Genomic DNA, 18,911 nt, shown 5'->3' with positions numbered 1-18,911 from the left:
TATCGATTATGAGGTTATAGGCTACATTTCGTTCAGGCAGAAACTCGGCCTACGTTGAAAGTGGAACAAACCAGGTCAAGGTAAAACAAAGTATCCTCGAAACATTTTGATTTCATCGATATTTTTATTACAATAATTCCATATGAAGAGATGAAGATAAATATAGAAATGTCGAAGTAAAAATGGAAAGTTGCGTGACATTACATACTATTTTGTAATATTATGTTATAACAATATACAATAGGTAGGCTATACGGTAATATCACAATGCATGATTCACAACTTCGTAAAAGTCTAGAGAAGAGAATATAAATTTAAAGATACCAGGGACACACCATCTCTGCCCCTTCGATTTTTTTTTTTTTTTTTTTTCTTGAAGACGAAACGTTACATTATTATTATTATTATATCGATTAGAAAACGTGCGATGAAAAAAGTTGTCCTCCTCTTATTCTTCCTCATCTTCGTCTTCTTCTTCTTCTTCTTCTTCTTCTTTCATACTCACACATACACACATTCTCGAGTGAGAGAAATTGGAAATATATACGTTAGGTGTATGCGTATCGAATAATGCCAATTTCGCAGTCAATTGTCGTTATTCGCTTTCGATAATATTATTATCGACGATACTAAAAGCTAATAGTGGTGTACTCGCTTCATAGTGATAGTACTCTTCTTAATTTGTAATAATAATTAGAATAATCATAATAGTAATAATAATAATAATATTAATTCACGATAACAATAAGAATAATCAATTATCATGGACAACAGACGCGTATGATTCTTTTCTTTCTTTTTCATATTTTCTTATTCTCATTTCTTCGTTTCTTCTGTACGTTTGATTGCATGACTGATATGACGTTCCCTAGCTCTTCCGATGATCGTTACATGTGTCTCTCGAATGACGTTTAAAAAATCGCATGAAAATAAATTACTATACGCTACCGTAGTCGAGAAGTCTTATGAGCGACGGAATAAACTTAAAGGCTCGTATTCATAACACTGTATTATTACTAAACGATACGCCTTTGTTTCACGGCCAGTTTGCCACTATTGGAAAACCACATTGGAAATGAATCGTTAAAAATATTATACTCTTGAATATGCTCTTCGATTATCGTGCAACGACAGAATAATTTTCAGCTTGGACGCAAATTACAGTTCACTCGATGAGAATAGTTGTGATTATCAACGTTACGCTTCTAATTTTGATTAAGAGATAATTATCAATTCTCAACGATTGCTTATAGTATATAGATCCTCTTTTTAGAATTTCAATCTTTCTCGACAGATTTTTATAAATATAAATCGTTACGTTAAAAACATCAACGACGAGATATTCGAAGAAGATATAGTTGAAAGAATTTCGTATTAATATTTACGATAGATTATATTCGTTTTCTTCTTCTTCTTTTTTCTTTTTCGTGGAAAGAAAAGGAGTATAGTTTGTTCTATTAGAGCGTTCTGAATACAGGCCGGACAGTATAAAAAATTGAGTTTCGTGCCACATGAAGAGCGCTTTGCCACATAAACTGGTCGTTGTTGTAAATTCCTTTTCAACAAGTATGGCTCATTACGAGAAGCTGAGTGAAAATAGAACGTTCCACCTAAAATTTCTCGTTTCTCCGAATTTAACATCACCTAGATCTAACTCGATCGCTATATTTATCAATTTTCCTCGGTATCTATCACCATGGGACGCGTAAAAACATTTCAGTTATCAAACATCATTGGACCCCTTAAACGTTAGTACAAGTGCAAACGGAATATATGACTCATAATAATTAAAAGATCATTTATTCAAATAGCTCTAATCTTTAATCAAAATTCTATAAGTTTCAAATTATATTAAACTTATTTAGTTCTCTTTCTTTTTGTCGATGAAATTTCTTTCGTTCCCTAAAATTGTAAATTCAGAAATTTTATACTCGGGCACATGATCCTTTAATTATTTCAAGCAACACATTCGTGCTTTCTTTCTCAACGTATGTTAAAGTTTGTCAAGTACAGTTTGCTTACTTTTGATTTAGATACTAGAAAAATCCATTTTGCACAGAAAGAAAAATACGCTGAAAGAAAATTACTCGACTTTCGTAAATATGAAAGACAAAAGCTCTTCACGCCCCAAAGCTCAAGATTGGCCAATTCGAACGAGCTAAAACTGGATGCGCGCACGACAGAATCTAAAACACGCTGCTCTAATCGTGCGTACATCCGACGAACGTTTTGTACTCAGCAAACTCACGACGAAATACATATGTACGTCTCGCTTCTCGTTCTATCATTGTACCATCGTTATGAGTATATATTCGCGCGATTCGTTTCGAAGATAAAAAGTTCTCGTCGGGTACGAACAACATAAGCGTAAACGACGACGACGTGCGTACCTCTGATTGCAACGTATAATATGCTCATGTATACATAAATGTGTGTGTATACATATAGATGTATGTATATATAATATTATCTGGAAGAACAGATTTGCGTATTGCAATAGCGCGAAGAACACGGTCACGCCTTACCGAGGTAAACGATATCCCTCCTTTCATCTCGGATATGTGACTCTAACGTCTACTTTGGTCGATTCATCGATGATTGGCTAAGAGTTTGAACATTCTCGATTCGATATTCCTATCGACGCTAACGACGAGTTTCGAATATAAAACGTGTATTTGTGAGACCCGATCGGCTATCGATAGTCTAGCTAATTTTGTAATAAATATCGAGAATATGGTGATCTTGCGTTATAGCTTGCCCGAAATTAACTTATCGTTCAAAAAGTAGGAATGAGTCTCACCGTATTGTTTGACACGTTCCGTATCAGCTACACTATCGATGGCACGCGACAGATACGAAAGACAAAGGCTAATAATTTTTAATTTATTGCTAATAGATAGATTTAAAAGTTAGGTAAGTTTAGAAAAGGTTAGAAGATTAGGAATTGGTTGCTATCTATAACTAAATTTCCTAGTATAATTTTACCAGATGATTCTGAAATTGTCGTACAGCACGGAACGTATCAACTCTGTGTTATTTGGTCTATTTCAAAGAGACCAGTGAGAAATCAGTGCTGTCAAGGAAACTGAAGCGAAAGCTGTCACTTCGTTCGTTGCTTCTCCCTTGTTATATGCGGTATAGGAACAATAACTGATACCATGTTACACGTATCGTAATGCATACTAGTAAATATAATCGATTCCCTTAAGGACATACTGATTTTTATGCGCAGAGAAAAATACGAACAAGTTTCGTTCATTGACAGCACCGGTCCAGCTACACCGTCATCAATCTCTTGTCAGAAAACACAAACGTCACAAAATATGTGTCGAAGCACGTAGCGAGATTGTAAAAGAGCGGGTTGCTTGTAATATTGCTTAGAATAATCACACGCACGATCGAATTAATTGCGGACGAGCTATAACGCGCAAATCGACGAGATCAATTTCTTCGTTTACATCTCTCGCTTCAACCCCCCGTTCTAACTAGGTTCCGTTAGTGGAACGTAACGACTACTCGAATGACAACGATGTTACCCTTTGTTCGATCCTAGTCTCGCTTCTTCTAATTGCACCATCATCGTTCCGTCGATAAGGCGCTTGGCTGTGTAAGTTTAACGAGTACCCAATAAAGAGAGAAAGAGAGATAGTACTCGAGTTAAAACGCAACTAACGGGGTTAAGTATAAGAAGAAAAATGGGGGAATCGATGCACACGGAGAACCTGGTTGCCGATCGACCGAGCTACAGGTTTTCCTCGCCTCACTTCCGGATATAATGCGTGTATATTAAATACCGAGTAAAAAGTAGTAATCTTCGATAAGCTATTCTCCAAGTACTTTGTACATCGAATGAAAGTCGAATCCCGTTAAATCACCATCTCATGGCGAAATGATCTGAACGAATTGTCCTGAGCGGACATCTTTCCAATTTCTTCTTATCCTTTGTTCCTTTAACGTTACTGTACCACCGAGACTGTCGTGTCTGTGAGGCCACCCTCGTCTCGACATATGCTGGATGAAGTGGTGGTTTCTTCCGATGGAGCAGGGGCGACAGTTAATTGCCTTTGCTCCATATGATCCAGAGTCTTTTCGATAGCCCTTAATCTCTTCTCCAGACTCGTCGTACCAAGAATTCCCACTTGCAGCTGGGGACCAAGTGGTAAAATCGCCAACAACCACCAGGTCCACGATGGACCGTCCGGCAGGCGCGGCCAATCTTCCTCGGTGTCTGGCATTCGACCGAATACTCGCTGTATTTCTAATTGCTGGGACAATGGCACCGTGTCCCACCATCTTCTTCCTTTCGTTCTCACCTGGAAATATTAAGTTTCAGTAAGCAGAGACAGTCTATTTTTACCATCTATAAAATCTTAATTGCCACGATCTATATATTTTCTGATACCGGCGATAAAATGGCAATTCTAATTAATTTTACTTTAATTTTAGAATGGAAAATTTTATCAAAGATCGTATAACGTTAGTACGTGTTATATATTATGTGCATTGTTATTGTATGTATGTTATACATTATATTATTATTATATTACTACGTGCGTTAATAGATAAATCTTCGAGCGGTAAGTTATTAACTATGATCGATTCGAATATGAATTATCGATGTTTCACCTTGTCGTGAAGCTCTAAGAGATTCAAAAGTTGATCCTCCTGAACCATCGCATCCCTCAGGAATTCTACTTGAGCCGTGTCATAACCGTCCCTTTCTCCACCAGAGAGAACCCTGAATCTTCTGCCTCCGACTGTGCTAAGAATGCTGCAACCATCTTTCAGCAGAACTCTATCTCGAATCTCAAGCATAGTGCCGTATTCCGCGTATCTGTTACAAACAAAATATCGCTATTAAAATTAAGTTTTCAGTATCTCAGAATATAGAGCAAGACGTTTAAAGAACGCGAATAGCAGTTCTCGTTAAAGCAATAGTATTTTTCAGCTATAAATTACTGCACCCATACAATGTGTACGAAACATCAGCAATTTATAGCTCGATCGATTGGCCTATCTTTGTATCTTCGTTATCGAACACGATAGATCGAACGGACAACTTGTTTTTCTATTTTGACAAGGACCATCTATCGAACTCAAGAACTGTCTCATAGTATGGCATTCTTAACGCTTGTTAAGAGAGTAAAAAGGATAAGAAAAGTCTAATCTTCGACTATGATCTTACTTTGCAAGTAAACAAAATGATCGTTCCACATTATCGCCTCTTCTACTGAATATATTTTAAGAAAAAGCGAAAAGGAAAACTAAAAGGACAATTACCTCTTCGTCCCCGTCGCTTCTCTGTTGAGACACGCCGCGATACCAAACTGGCGAACGCCACTCTCGACGCATCTCCTCACCATCAGCCTGTATCTCGGCTCGTAGACGAACAGGGGACAAGCGACACAAGGAAACGCCGTGGTACAAACAAAAACCGCGATCTGCTCGCTGCCCAGGAGGCCAAGTCCTTGGACCAGTTCTAATCGGTGGCTGGCTGCCCTGGAGGCGTATTCCGCCGGGGCCACGGTCTTCAAAGCCCTCTCCACGAAGTCCGTCACCGTCTTCTGGCTGCTGGCCAAGTACTGAAAAAGCAAAGGACACTCTGCTAAGTCAACCAGAAACCTCGTCGTCCTTCTCGAGAGATGCCTTTAACATCTCGCTGCTGAGATTCGTGATTTTTTCATGAGAATTTCTCAGCACCTTCCTCCTTCGTGACAAGTTTCGTGGCCATCTCCCTGGAGAACTGGCATCAATAAAGAATAGGATGTTTCAGAGAGTTACACGTAGAGTGTTTTGTTTGAAATTAATCGAATTCTGGTGTCGTTTTGACTAGACTGACTACGTTGACTCGATGCACTGCATCTTTATGAAATTTATATTGAAATTATATTTATTACGTTTCATTATAATAAGGGTCGTGTATTAATAAGCACGTTGTTGAATAAAGAACGTTTTGCTAGAGTAAAGTCGTCGATCGAACTTTATATCGATTGACGATCTCGAGGGTGTTGTTAAATTTACCTACGTAATAATGTAATAGGAAGAAGCAAACAAGTACCGCATAATGAATGAAACGGTATATAATTAGAACGATAGGAATCATACTATTCATCGGTGAATGAAATAGCGTTCGCTAAATTGTCAATCGATATAAACATATTTGGATATAAAATCACATTTGAATTACAGAAACCCAACAACCAGTGATATCTTAAAACATCGTAAGGATATTTATAAAATATTCACTTTTTTAAATTCCAGGGTTTTTCCATAAAGGATTATTAACTTCTCCATACGTATACTGTAACAAATATAGACTGTGTTCGATTCTATTAACTCTTCTGAATTATTTGTGTAAATATCACGTAAAAACTTGCGCAAAAAATATTTATCATGCATCACACCGACCAATTAAATAAAACGAAGCAACACTGATAAACGTTTAGCGTCGCGTTAAGGAAGAAGGAAGGAGGATATGAAAGAAAGAAGCAGTAACAATGCGGGAATAACGGTCGCGGTGTGTTGTGTAATAATGTAACGTAATACGAGGGAGGAGGGGATCCAGGAAAGATACGGGATTGCCAGCCGCAAAATTTATTTAACGTCATTAACGACGATGCTCACAGGGACAATTGGTAATGATGCCACGAACGCGGAAGCTCCTAACGGCGGCCCTGGTGACCACAAACAATAATCATTTCAATCTGCAGCATCGTTAACCGCTAGGAAGTATTATATCTCATTTATGGACAGGTGTTTCACGTCCTGACGTTCTTTTGTTCCACGGAACATAATTCGAAATCAACTTTTTGTCTTATGATTCTTTGTACTCGTTATATAGGATGTTTCAAATTTCGTCAGGTAAATCTGTTCAATATGTTCTATAGATTGAAACGAGGGAGAACGTATTATACATATAAATACAAGGAAAGAACGACGACACATGCAAACCAGCTGGCTGCTGAAGCGAGCAAAACTCTGATAGAAAGAAGACTAAAAAGAAAACACCCCACTGATCTCAGTAAAGAAATAAAATAATCAAACTCGAAGATGGTATCCCGCTGAGGGTAGCCATCCACGTGTTATTTAGCAATTAAGTTAGAAAAATTTACCAAATGTCCAGCTGGACAAATTGTAAAGTACAAATTAAATAATAAAAAGGAAATTATACATATACATTCATACTATACTTACATCGACGAGAGACGTGACGCACAAAGGACAGGCCGAGGAATAATCCAAGCAACGATCCAAACACATCCAGCAATACGTGTGCCCACATGGTGTTGTTACGGGTTTCCATAAGAGTCGACAGCACAGAATGCAATCTAACTCGCCTGCCGTGCCACCGGAAAGGGGCGGTAAGAGAATTTCAGCGGGTCTCGCTTCGAGCCCTGTGAAAAACAAACGCTTTAGTTGATTACCGTGTGTCTAAAATATTCTTATCGTGTAATCCTATGCTTTAAAAAAATTCTATTATTGAAGTCAAAATTATAAAAGATAGAATTATATAATTTAGAAAAGAAGGGATTTAGATTTCGACAGAAATTAACAGTACTGTATTATTGTGCTATTTTATATTATTATTATTATTACATCGTTCATGATATAAGGTTTGTGAGAATTTACGCGACATATTTGGATATTCGCGAAAGTACGAGTTTCTGCAATATTTATCGATATTCCGTAAGGATATAACAAAACCTCGGCGAGATAAAAATTTAATATTTCAAAATGGTAAATGTCTTTGGATAATTGAATTTCTTGAATCAACTTATACCTCTTTAATTCTCAATTTTACACGATAAGAATTGAGTCTTTGAAAAGGGATTAATCAAAAATTTTCGAACAAAAATTATAAAGTAAAAGTTTCCAATATAAATTATTTAGTTAACCAGACAAACAAATTATGCACTTTTGAATCTTTAGACGTGGATAAATGGTAACAAAATTTGAACGAACAGGATGAAGAAAGTGGGAACTTTTCACAGGAAATTAACAAGATCGTAGAAATAAATGAAAGATTTCGTTTCGCGTTGCTCAAGCGTTGAATGAACTTTACTTTTAAATAGCTTGGGGATTCGTTTATCAATGGTGCGCATTCAACCGCACATATCGTGGTAAATGTGCAACGTTAGTTATTAATACGAAATGTCAGATAGAACGTTATCGGGTAACCTTTTCAGGCTGCAATTCATCTTTTATAAAAACATAGCCATATTCGACGATTAAAAATCTGCTCAATTTGTACAGCATTAAAATTATGTTTCAATACCGACGAAGATACTTGAATAAATAAAATATTGGCAATATTCTAACATTTGAAATCTTACGTCAATTTAAATAATTAAAATATTTCGTTCCCTTTTTCTTCTAGTCGATATTTTTACATATAAATAATACCGCTGTAAATATTATTGTAAATGCTCGAATAATATAAACTATGAACATTCTCGCTGAATTATTTAAAGTATCATTATAAAATTTAGATAACACAGGATTTTTAAATAAGAATCTAACTACGGATACTTATGAGAAATTGAAACGCATATAATTGTTTGCTAATTTAGATAAAACATAAATGTACAAAAAGTAGAAAATATTTAAAATACTCCAAGCTCTACATAAAGCAAAGTACTTGCTTACACTATGAAATACGAAACAAGTTTCTATTTAGAATTCGCGTAAACGTCCGCAGCCTATTAACGATTCTGGATCCCATCGTTCTTCTGTAATTTGCACTCGATTTAATGCTACAGCCTTTCCAACTTACTTTTCAGCTTTTCTATGTCTTGGTAGAGACGATCTAGGCCAGCCTGCAGCTTCATGTTGTTTTGTGGTGCTGTGGTTGACAGGAGCCTTCTGCTAACAGTCTGCAATGAATCAACAAGGATAATTGGATTAAGCACGAACTTTAATCTACAATTATTAGGATTGACACGATTAGAGCTTCTTTTCTTTGAAATACAATTCATCTTTATTCGCAACGGGACGCCGTGAGCTTGCGTAACGTTTAATGGATCGTTACGCAACCCGACAATCTGTTCGGAACTTAATTCCTCGATATTTCGTTTCGCCTGTTTTTCTTCTCGCTGTTGCAATTACATTACCATTCGTGCTTAACTCGAAAACCGTGTTTTCCATGTATTCACGCGTTCATGATTTTTATCGAAAATTTCGTTATTTCGTAACGTTGAAACAAAGCGTAGGAACAGAGATACAAGAACGAACGTTGATTTTTGGTTATAAATTTTAATAATGGAAAGAATATATATTTTTTATAATATCAAATTTCAGTATAATTTATCTTTCTTCTTTCTTTTTTTTTTATTTTCTTCTGTGTAGAACTTTGCCTTTTTCTTTAGATCTCTCTACGAAATATATAGTGTAATAAATGAATATAGTGAAATAAATAAATTTTACATTTTAATATACTATTTGTCGTAATTTATACAAATCACTATACAAAGTGAGAAAATTCGAGGACTCGTAATTAAACGTGGCGAACGATTATTATTATTGGTTAGCGAACACAGGCTTATCCCGGCCACAAGATTAATAGTAATTGAAACGTCGGATTTATATAAGTTCCAGCCGCCTAGCCGCTTATTAACGCCGCGATATCCGTATTTCTCGTTGATCTATAATAATTGCAAATTGATTGTTAATTACGTGCTTCCCAAGCGGCAAGAACTACACGTGTTGTTACAATACAATCGGACGCGAACAGATACAGCGACGTCCTCCCAGGAAACAGAACGATTAACCAAGATATCTGAGTGGTAATCGAGAATATGATTAAGATATCGATTGTTGTATTGCTTTAGTACGTGCCAGGAATTAAACGGATAAAAAAATAATTGCAACCTCCTGAAGTAGAACCGTGATTAAATTACTCCGTTTTCTCTATTACGATTTGATATTTGCCTCGGTGAACTATGTGTTTGAGTTAAATATTTGCTTTTGATCAGTTGCTCGTCAACAATTTGATATCGCTTTAATTATAAAGGATTAAATTCGGCGGATTGAAAATCTAAAATAATTAAATTTCTTACGACGACTGGAAAATTCAGTTCGTTAAAATTGTGTCGAGAAACAGGAAGAAATTACACGAACATAAATGATTTTTGTTTCAACATCGTGTGTATATATATATGTATATTTTGCTCTTTATTCGTTTGCTTATCTCATCGACGTTTGTCAAAAAGCAACGATCGTAGAAGGAAAATCCGATCGAAATTTCGTAAACATAGAACGTAAGAAGAAAAGCATAAAGTTATTTGATAATTCAATCGCAGCTTCGAAGTCAGCATAAAACTGTACCTGAACGATGATGTCACTTTTAAAATGGCCATTCAGTTATCAAGAAGTACATACAGCTGTAAGTACTGTGTATTAAAAGAATGCAACGTCTAAACCATGTTACGTAAATGAAGAATCGTTTAAACGAAGAATAAACACTGTATGAAACGGTTGAAGTTAATTCAATTTTACATCATTTATTTTCATCGATATAGTACGAAGTTAAAGTCACACAATTTTAATTCGGGGCACAACAGCGAAGCTTGTATCTTATTAAAAAATATATTTTAATATCTCCATCGTGCGTGTACTGTGTCATAAATATTTTTACTACTTTGATTAAAATCAAACGCAACAATTTTTAAATCGAGTGGAAAAAAACGCCGTGAATTACGAAGAAAATTATTAATAACGTTATAACAAAAAATTATGCTTGTTGCGATTCCCGGGCATTTCTTCTTTTTTTTTTCTTTTTTTTTTTTTTTTTTTTTTTGTTAGACAGTATTTCGCTAGCATTGCAGCCAGCATCTTATCAAATCTGATAATTCATGAGAATATACCGGTAGTGGCATTGCCATGCATACATATGTATGTGTATGTTCAACACTTGGACTTCAAATTCTAAGAATTCGTGTTAACGATAAATTCCTGGGAAAAAACTCGAACATTAGAAAGCTTCAAACGACTCTTACAGAAACGTTCGCCATTGCGAATAATCTACAAATTTTCCGGCATATTGGAAATCAATCTCGCAAATAGTTGCATATAATTTAACTTCGAATTTTATTCCACACAAAAATACTTTAATTTTGAACAATTTATATCGCGTAAAGAAAGCAAAACTCGTTATTGAAAGAGCCAAAAAAGAAGAGGAAATACGCTTACGTTAAACTACCATTTCCCCTCAAATTGAAAGATATTCGATAAAATTGGAAAAATTCGAATAAAGCTAAAATTGTCCACTCTTGTTTTCTAAAATTTCACAAGATTCCTACCTGAGTGAACTCCTCTTCGCCACCGCTGCTATTATCCTCACAGTCCGAGGCGTGCAATACTGTTCGACGATTCCTTTTCGGGTTCATCAGTTGATGACGACTCCTCGTGCGCGATGCACCCTCGGTCAAATTGTAGGGGGTGCGAGATGGCAGGCCGTAACGACGATGTCCAGATGATAACACTTTGTACAGCACCTGAAGACGATAGGAAACAATGCCTTTTGTAATTCTAATGCGATGGAACGATGAAAGCCGCTTCCTCCGCGAACTGAGAATTCGCGCGTTGTACGACGTGCCTTAGACGATAGAGACGTCTCTTTGTTGCAGGCCGATGTTTCATGCAAATGTAGCCCGTAAATCCTTGTAAACGAGATATACGTCTCCTTCGGCGCGAACAAGAAAAATTATGCGACATAATTACAATATTGTCTTCAATGCATGTTGATTGCGCGCAACGACTCACACAAGATAAGGGGATGTCGCTTTGTAAGTAGAGTGCGATCCGAAAACATCGAGTCACGAAAGGAATAATACAACAAAGGATAAGAAAACGAATTTAACTATTGTTATGGATAAATATGCGTGATGGTATTGCGCTATATTCGTAATATAAGAATTCATTTATTAGCAACTTCGTTTTCGTCACATTATCATAAATAAGTGAGAATCGTGTGAATCGTTAGAGCGAATATCTGGTATATCTCGTTAGCATTTAATGTTATACTTTGAATCGTGCGTAACAAAATGAAGGAAATGATTGTATCGTGGCTTTCAATTAATTCGAATATTCCAATGAATTTTCATCTCCTATTTATGGAAATTGATCGTTGCGAAATTGAATCTATGCGCGAGATTAAGCGGTTCATGAACGGTAGTCAACGTGAAACATAATAAATTTTATACTTTGTGTTTCGCCATACAAGTAGAACGTGAGATTTTCTTCGAGTAAACGGCGGTACACTTCGATTTCTGTGATGGATATTATGTAATATATCTCCTACGATTATCCGTAATAACATCAGAAAAACAATGCACAACAATTGCGCAGCAGCGATTTATTAGATGCGATGGTTCCACGTATTAGATACTTTTTCTTCCTCAATTTATACCGTTAAACACAATTTTCTCACACAAACCCAAGTTCAAGTACTTCAATAAATCGAATATTTGCTTCTTTCCGATATCAAAACGTTCTCTACCTGGACCTTGACTTCTTATCTGAACATGGTCTAAGAAAAATAAAGGAAAGAAAAATATGAACGTTCAAAATAGATTTTTACCATTAAGGCGATACTTGTTTATCTCGTGGTATATCTTTTTATTCCGCTAAGTCTCTCACGTTTTCACAAAAACACGATTGCATAATGGCGTGCAACACTGTTTTCAAACATTTACAATCGTTAATTCCTCTCAACGCCTTCAACGTGCGAAGAAAACGCAAGACAAACCAAAAGTACACGATTCGATTCCGGATGATCGAACATCCGCGAGTTACAAAAGAAGAGTAAAATACAGAAAGAGGCTAGGAGGGAGTCTAGAAAATTTCACGGCACCTTGTGCAACTTCCTCGTGGTTCAGTCGTATCCGTGCACAATAGCAGAACATTTTCAAGCAGAAGAAAGTGGCAAACGTGCGGATGTTGCCTGCCATACGGCTCGAACGCCGCGCGAAAAGAATGATTCCTCGATCTTACATAAGTACCGGTGCAGCTTGCGTCAATGATTGTACCAGCCTCTAGGTTACATAATGACCGTTCGAAATTCAATTTGTCGTGCCTCTTCGGTTCGTTCGGCTCGTTCGACGAATTCTAACCCCAGGTCGCCCCCGTGGCGCCATTAAATCGAACGCTCTGGCGATAGTTGGCTCGATTGCATAGTCCACGGTGGTTTACCGCGCGAGATTAATCTCATGCGGCTGGCATTGTAATTTAGAACTATCCGTATGAGATCTTACGAAATTGTTTGATTAAATATCATGATCGGAGCATTTATTAATTAAACTTGTTCGTTATTGTGAAATTTCGGTGCAACGAAAGTTTGGCCATCGTGTTAGCCAGAGTATTTTGTGTAATTTAGAAATGATCCTAGTGGTACGTTTCATATTGATAGCTGATGTTTCGTTAACGCGTTTTATGCTCCGATATAATCGATGGGAAAATTCTAACGCTATGTTTGCTCAATCGCTTAAAGTATTCTATATAATTACGAAATAGCGTTTCCCAGATGAATCACAAACCGATGGAAAAGTAACAACGGTGGAATACCCGCGATAAATTTCGATTCTGCAGCTGCACCGACTTATTCTCGCGTCGGAAAAAATAATACCGCGATTCAAAGAGCCAGACGTCTCGAGTTGCTGTGAGTGATTATCGCTGGCCTTGCCTCCAATGTAGACTAGCCTTGGGTCACTCACCTGGAGAGCCTTATTGGAGTTATCGGGTTGTCACATGGTCGACTGATATGACGTTCAGGAGGTCAACAGGGAAATAAATTTGTTCTTTTTCTACTTAGTTGAAATTTGTTTTCATTGGGCGCGTAGGACGCTCGCAAGTTTATTATATAACGAAGAATCGAATCGTATGCGTGGCTCGGCCTGATGCTCCAAGGTATTCATGAATGTCAATTCACAGAATATTTATCGTCTAACTTGGGCTATTCATCTTCACGCCCACGAGGCGTGTGGATGTTTCGTGGAAGAATGATATCGTTGAAATTTACGAGATAATTGTAGAAATCAATTCAGATCAAGGCGCGAAGAATCAAACGTCGAATTCATCTTTCGTTGTTTTTCTTTCTAGTTTGAGTGGTAAAAGTAGCGAAGTTGAAAAAGATTGGTGTCTTTAGGTGTTTCTTTGAAAAAAAAAGAAATAACATGAAGACAATCGCATTAAAATTGAATCTGTAGAATCGGATCGTTTAAATATCAAGAATGACGAAAAACAAATATTTTTTCCAAATCGATGCATATATTGATCTACAGATTATACGTAATTCCTATAAAATAATTTTATGTGAGAAAACTTCAATTCGACCTGAGTAAGAAAATTCATTTTTGCGATCTTGCTGTTCGAGCATTTTGGCTTGTCCGAGCTTTCCAACATAATTTTATTACCGACTTGATTAATCAGATACTTCTCAGAAAATGGAGAAATGATTGTGTAAAGGCTGACTAAGAGGGTGGTGTGCGCGTGATGAGGTCTTCGGTTAATGCCACGCGGTATAATTCTTACAATCATCACGGTTCTTTCTCGCGAGAAACCAGATTTAATCGAACTTAATTAACCCGTTGATGCCAGCTTGGACTTGTAACTTTTTCAAGCGAAGGTGACTTTGTCGACATTCCATTACGCTGTAAATTATTATACATCTCGTAAGGTTTTTACGCTTTTAACCGTACACCTTACACAGAGAGAATCCATATTAATTTCATTCAATAAATTTACATAACTTTATTTACAACATATGCGAAATTATTCATCTAATTAGGCCGACTACGTCGCAGAAACAGAACGAAGAACGACCGCCATAGTGACTAATTAAAAATCAATTCATTAGTTCCGTCTTACACTTTCGAAAGAAATATCATTTTATAAATATGAGAATATTGAGATATTATAATACGTTAAAAAGCGTAAAACCAGTTTCTTTATTATATAATATATTTTATTTTATTTCCAAACAATAAATTATGTTCCTCGTATATCTTTGAACTAATCGGTTATTCATATATCTGATTAAACATACGATCCAATAGACATAAGAAGTATCCTATTCTACGTGCGTTTCAATTGCAGATCTTTTTTATTTTTTTTAAGTTTACAGCAAGGATCTTTGCACATTGCTCCGCTTTAAATCTTCTTTATCGCCAAAGCGAGGCATTCAATCTGTTGTTCAAACTGTTGTTATGCTATAAAGTTTAGACATTTACTCGAAAAATCGCAGTATCGTGAACTCTATTCTCATAAATCCACGAGACATAAACTTCATATCTGCCAATAAATAATAATCACGTTAACACTAGCCGACGTACATTTCTCTTCCAATTATCATATTCTTTGTATTTTCCACGTATTCTCGTGACGTGCGATAGTTTACCAACGACACAAAAGGAGAGGGAAGAAAAAACGATACGAGAAGCGAGGAATCGGCACGAAAGTCAGAATCGAGAGGAACACGCGTCACGCAACAAACAGTACGTTCTCCTCGAACAGCGTGTCTATTCGCGAGTAGTTATCATTGCCCCGGTACGGGTCACTCACCTGACGACTATCATACCGAGTCATTAAGCTACACCGCTAGCAGCCGTACCGGAAATGCCGTCGCGCACAGACGTCCATTTCTTTTGTACACGTTCGTGACTTCGTCGCGGTATCTTGATCTCTCTTTCGCTCGTTTGTACTGTTCATCCGCGAGTACTTATCCACCGGTCGTGCATCGTTCGCGACCATATTAAAATGAGAATAAACGTTAACGGATCCCTCTCCAAAGGATTTCGTTCCATGCGGAGAATTACACGCGGATCGAGTCGTTGACTCTTTCAGATCTAACGTCGGACGTTTCTAAAGGAGTGTTACGCTTTATTTATGCTACTCTTTTCGCGTAAATAACGCAATCTATGTAACATTGTGTCGTTATTTTATATACTAGCGTGCTTGATTAGAGTAATCGCTAAATATTGTATTGGAATAATAATTAACGTAAAGTAATCTAAAAACAATTTTGTGCAAGTAGTCTAAATAATTGAATTCAAATGGATCTATTTAAATAAATAATATGGTATTCTATGTAAATAAATAATGGTATTCTTGGATTCTCGTTCAGTGGATATTACTTTTTCTTTCTTGATGTTGAAATGGACATTGTAAATGACTAGTTGAAAGTATTGCATCGTAAAGATAAGACGAACGTAAAAATTCTAGCGATATTTTTAATATTTATGTATAATAATTTAATATTATTTACTCCTCGTTTAATTTCTGTGAATATTACTTTGTGATGTTTTTATATAGAACTACTTTTAATATGTAGAAAGTTAATTGAATTCGTACGTACTGTATTTTCGAGCTCTCTCGGGGAGACGCGGTCGCGAGAATACGCGTCAACGGGAATCGTAAATTCCCGTTACGATTGTAATAATCGACACCACGAATAGTTCGATCCCTTTATTTCGGTTAGGATAATAGGGGTGGTTGTCGTAGTATAACACTGTAATTCACAGAGTTATAAAAATATATATTTCCAACACTTTGTACAATCACACAAATTAGTAACGCCGTTGAATAAGATACAGGTAACGAAGAAAAGGATTATTCGTAGATGAGAGAATTCGTGTATATGTTGACTTTGATTGACTGGCGAGACACTTTGAGAGCCGTCGGAACTCTCGGACCTGTAGGTACTAGGAGAGTTGTAGGAACTCTCGGACCTGTAGGCTCTGTGAGAGGTATAGGGACTTTGAAATTCGTTCTGATGTAATTACGGAGGAAAGCTCGGTATGGGTGTGCCCTTTGAACGAAGAACGCGGACTCGTTGCTTAAATTTTTAGTTAGGAAATTGAGGGCAATGATCCGCGATGCCGATTGGTTATGACCAATGTTGGGAAGGAAGATAGGAGGAAGAAGCGTCCTACCAACGTGGTTCATGGGCGACATTATTTATGGGAAAAAACCCGGATTTTCCGTTAGGTAAATCTGCGCCTTTTGCGTTAGACCACTACCCGCCTTCTCCGTAATTCTTAAGAGCGCGTAATAAACCCAAGGACCTTTCTAGAAACCAGCCGAAAACACTTCTAGAATTAGAATGTCTTTTAGGGCAAACAGATTGACTTAAACCATATGTGCAAACAATGCAGTTAGGATTTCAAATTTATGGTGGGTCCTTGGGCCTATGGAGGGTTCGAAGGACGGCACGTAGACCGTTTTCTGTCAAGCCACGCGGGATGGAGTGCAGATGTCTTGCGCGGCGTAACACGTACGACGGTGGAATTGTTAAGAAAAATTTGTCAAAAGTAACTTATCAGTAGAAGTATATAAATATCGTTAACAAATTACAGCAAGAAAATTGTTACAAGTAACCTTTCCTTATCAATGTCGAAATAAAATTCGCTTGTCCTCTGTTATTACAGCTCGTAGTACATGTTATTCTAAGGTTATAAGAAAACACGTAGAATTAGCCGCAGAACATAACGTCATCTTTATCGAAGTTTATCAAGAAAAGCGTGGAAAACGCGTAATAAATTAACTTGATAACAATCAACAGAACGATCGAGATAACAGTGAACGTAGTAAATGAGTTTCTTTTTGTGTATTTTTTAAACACGTAGTAAACAACTTTATAATTTCATCTTCTATAGCCACTAAAGAAATCACAATTATTTCAGAAAAAAATCTAATTTATCTGATAGACTTTGTTGCAACGTTCAAGGATGTCTGATTTCATTTGTCAGTCTCCTTCTTCAAATTATCATAAACTCTTCGGCGACGATTGATTGCTAAGATCTCGATATTGAAACAAAAACGATAAGAATATTATTGCAGCAATTCTACGCTGTTTTTCTCTAACAGAAATACGTTAAAGGGTCGAGCAGGTTTTCGCAGTGGAACATGGCGCGAAAGGTGAACGTTATCCGCAGGACGACGTAACATTTAGATTTAATATAAAAATCGACATACCTTGATCAATTCGTGACGCACAGCTTGAGGATTCTTGTCGATAGCTACGCTAATACAAAGGGCAAACAGCGCCTCCTCGTGTCTGCCAAGAGCCGACAAAGCCACCCCTCGTCTGTAATGACCCTGTTGACAAATGACAAAGCAGTAATTAAAATCCGCTCCGTTTTAACCGGTAATTGATATCTCATAAAGTGAAAATCTTATGAAATTCTTATGAAATATTCAGAATATTACTCAATAACCTGTTCTACTCACATGAAGAATATCAATAGAAAAATAGGACAATATTAAAAGCTTATCAAATCCACGATAATATTTCCTGAGCAAACTATCTCGAATAAACAGTTATTTTTAATTTTCACTTTTCACCTTAACGGGACTCACATAAACGCGTAATTTGTGTAGAACGGTACCAAGATATCAAACCAACTACAAAGATGTATGAGATGCATAGGCGTAGAAACAGGAAGAACTTTATCGATGAATCAACGTTGTTTTATCGAAGAATTAATATTGCAAGAATGCGCGGAGTGAAGTTCATTCATTTTAATTGGTTCGTTCATGCAAATACGAAATCAGTCAGATCTTTTTTCCTCTGAGCTTAAATTATTCAGATGTGTAGAGAGAGAGAGAGAGAGAGAGAGAGAGAGAGAGAACCACGCATGTAATTGCTTTACATAAAGTAATACAAATGATTACTTTTATTTCATTATATCGGCGGATGATGCGTATGGTTTTTTTCCTTATGCTGCACGATATTTCCATTGTTAGCAACAATGTTATCTTGTGATAATACAAACCGTTATCAATTTACGTCATTACTATAAATGATACAGCTACCGCGGTGTTATCGATCACAAAAAAATTCGTTCGTCATGTATTTTGAGCAACATATTAGCGGATTTAATGGACAGACACAACATTAGAATTGATCGAAGTATTTT

General features: G+C 36.6%; 1 protein-coding gene across 1 annotated transcript in view; it reads right to left on the bottom strand.

Moving 5' to 3' along the window:
* Positions 1-104: 104 nt before the first annotated feature.
* LOC100644521 (LON peptidase N-terminal domain and RING finger protein 3) overlaps positions 105-18,911 on the bottom strand; it is a 64,155-nt gene continuing 45,348 nt past the window's right edge. The window contains exons 3-9 of the mRNA XM_003395871.4: positions 17,968-18,090; positions 11,298-11,492; positions 8,774-8,873; positions 7,195-7,394; positions 5,281-5,582; positions 4,627-4,834; positions 105-4,313 (exon numbers count right to left, since the gene is read on the bottom strand). Of these exons, the coding sequence (XP_003395919.1) occupies positions 3,957-4,313; positions 4,627-4,834; positions 5,281-5,582; positions 7,195-7,394; positions 8,774-8,873; positions 11,298-11,492; positions 17,968-18,090 (1,485 nt within the window). The 3' untranslated portion in view covers positions 105-3,956. The remainder of the gene's footprint in view (positions 4,314-4,626; positions 4,835-5,280; positions 5,583-7,194; positions 7,395-8,773; positions 8,874-11,297; positions 11,493-17,967; positions 18,091-18,911) is intronic.

The sequence above is a fragment of the Bombus terrestris genome, chromosome 6 (genome assembly GCF_910591885.1).
Source record: "Bombus terrestris chromosome 6, iyBomTerr1.2, whole genome shotgun sequence".
Classification (NCBI taxonomy): domain Eukaryota; kingdom Metazoa; phylum Arthropoda; class Insecta; order Hymenoptera; family Apidae; genus Bombus; species Bombus terrestris.
This window is presented reverse-complemented; position numbering and strand designations above follow the sequence as displayed.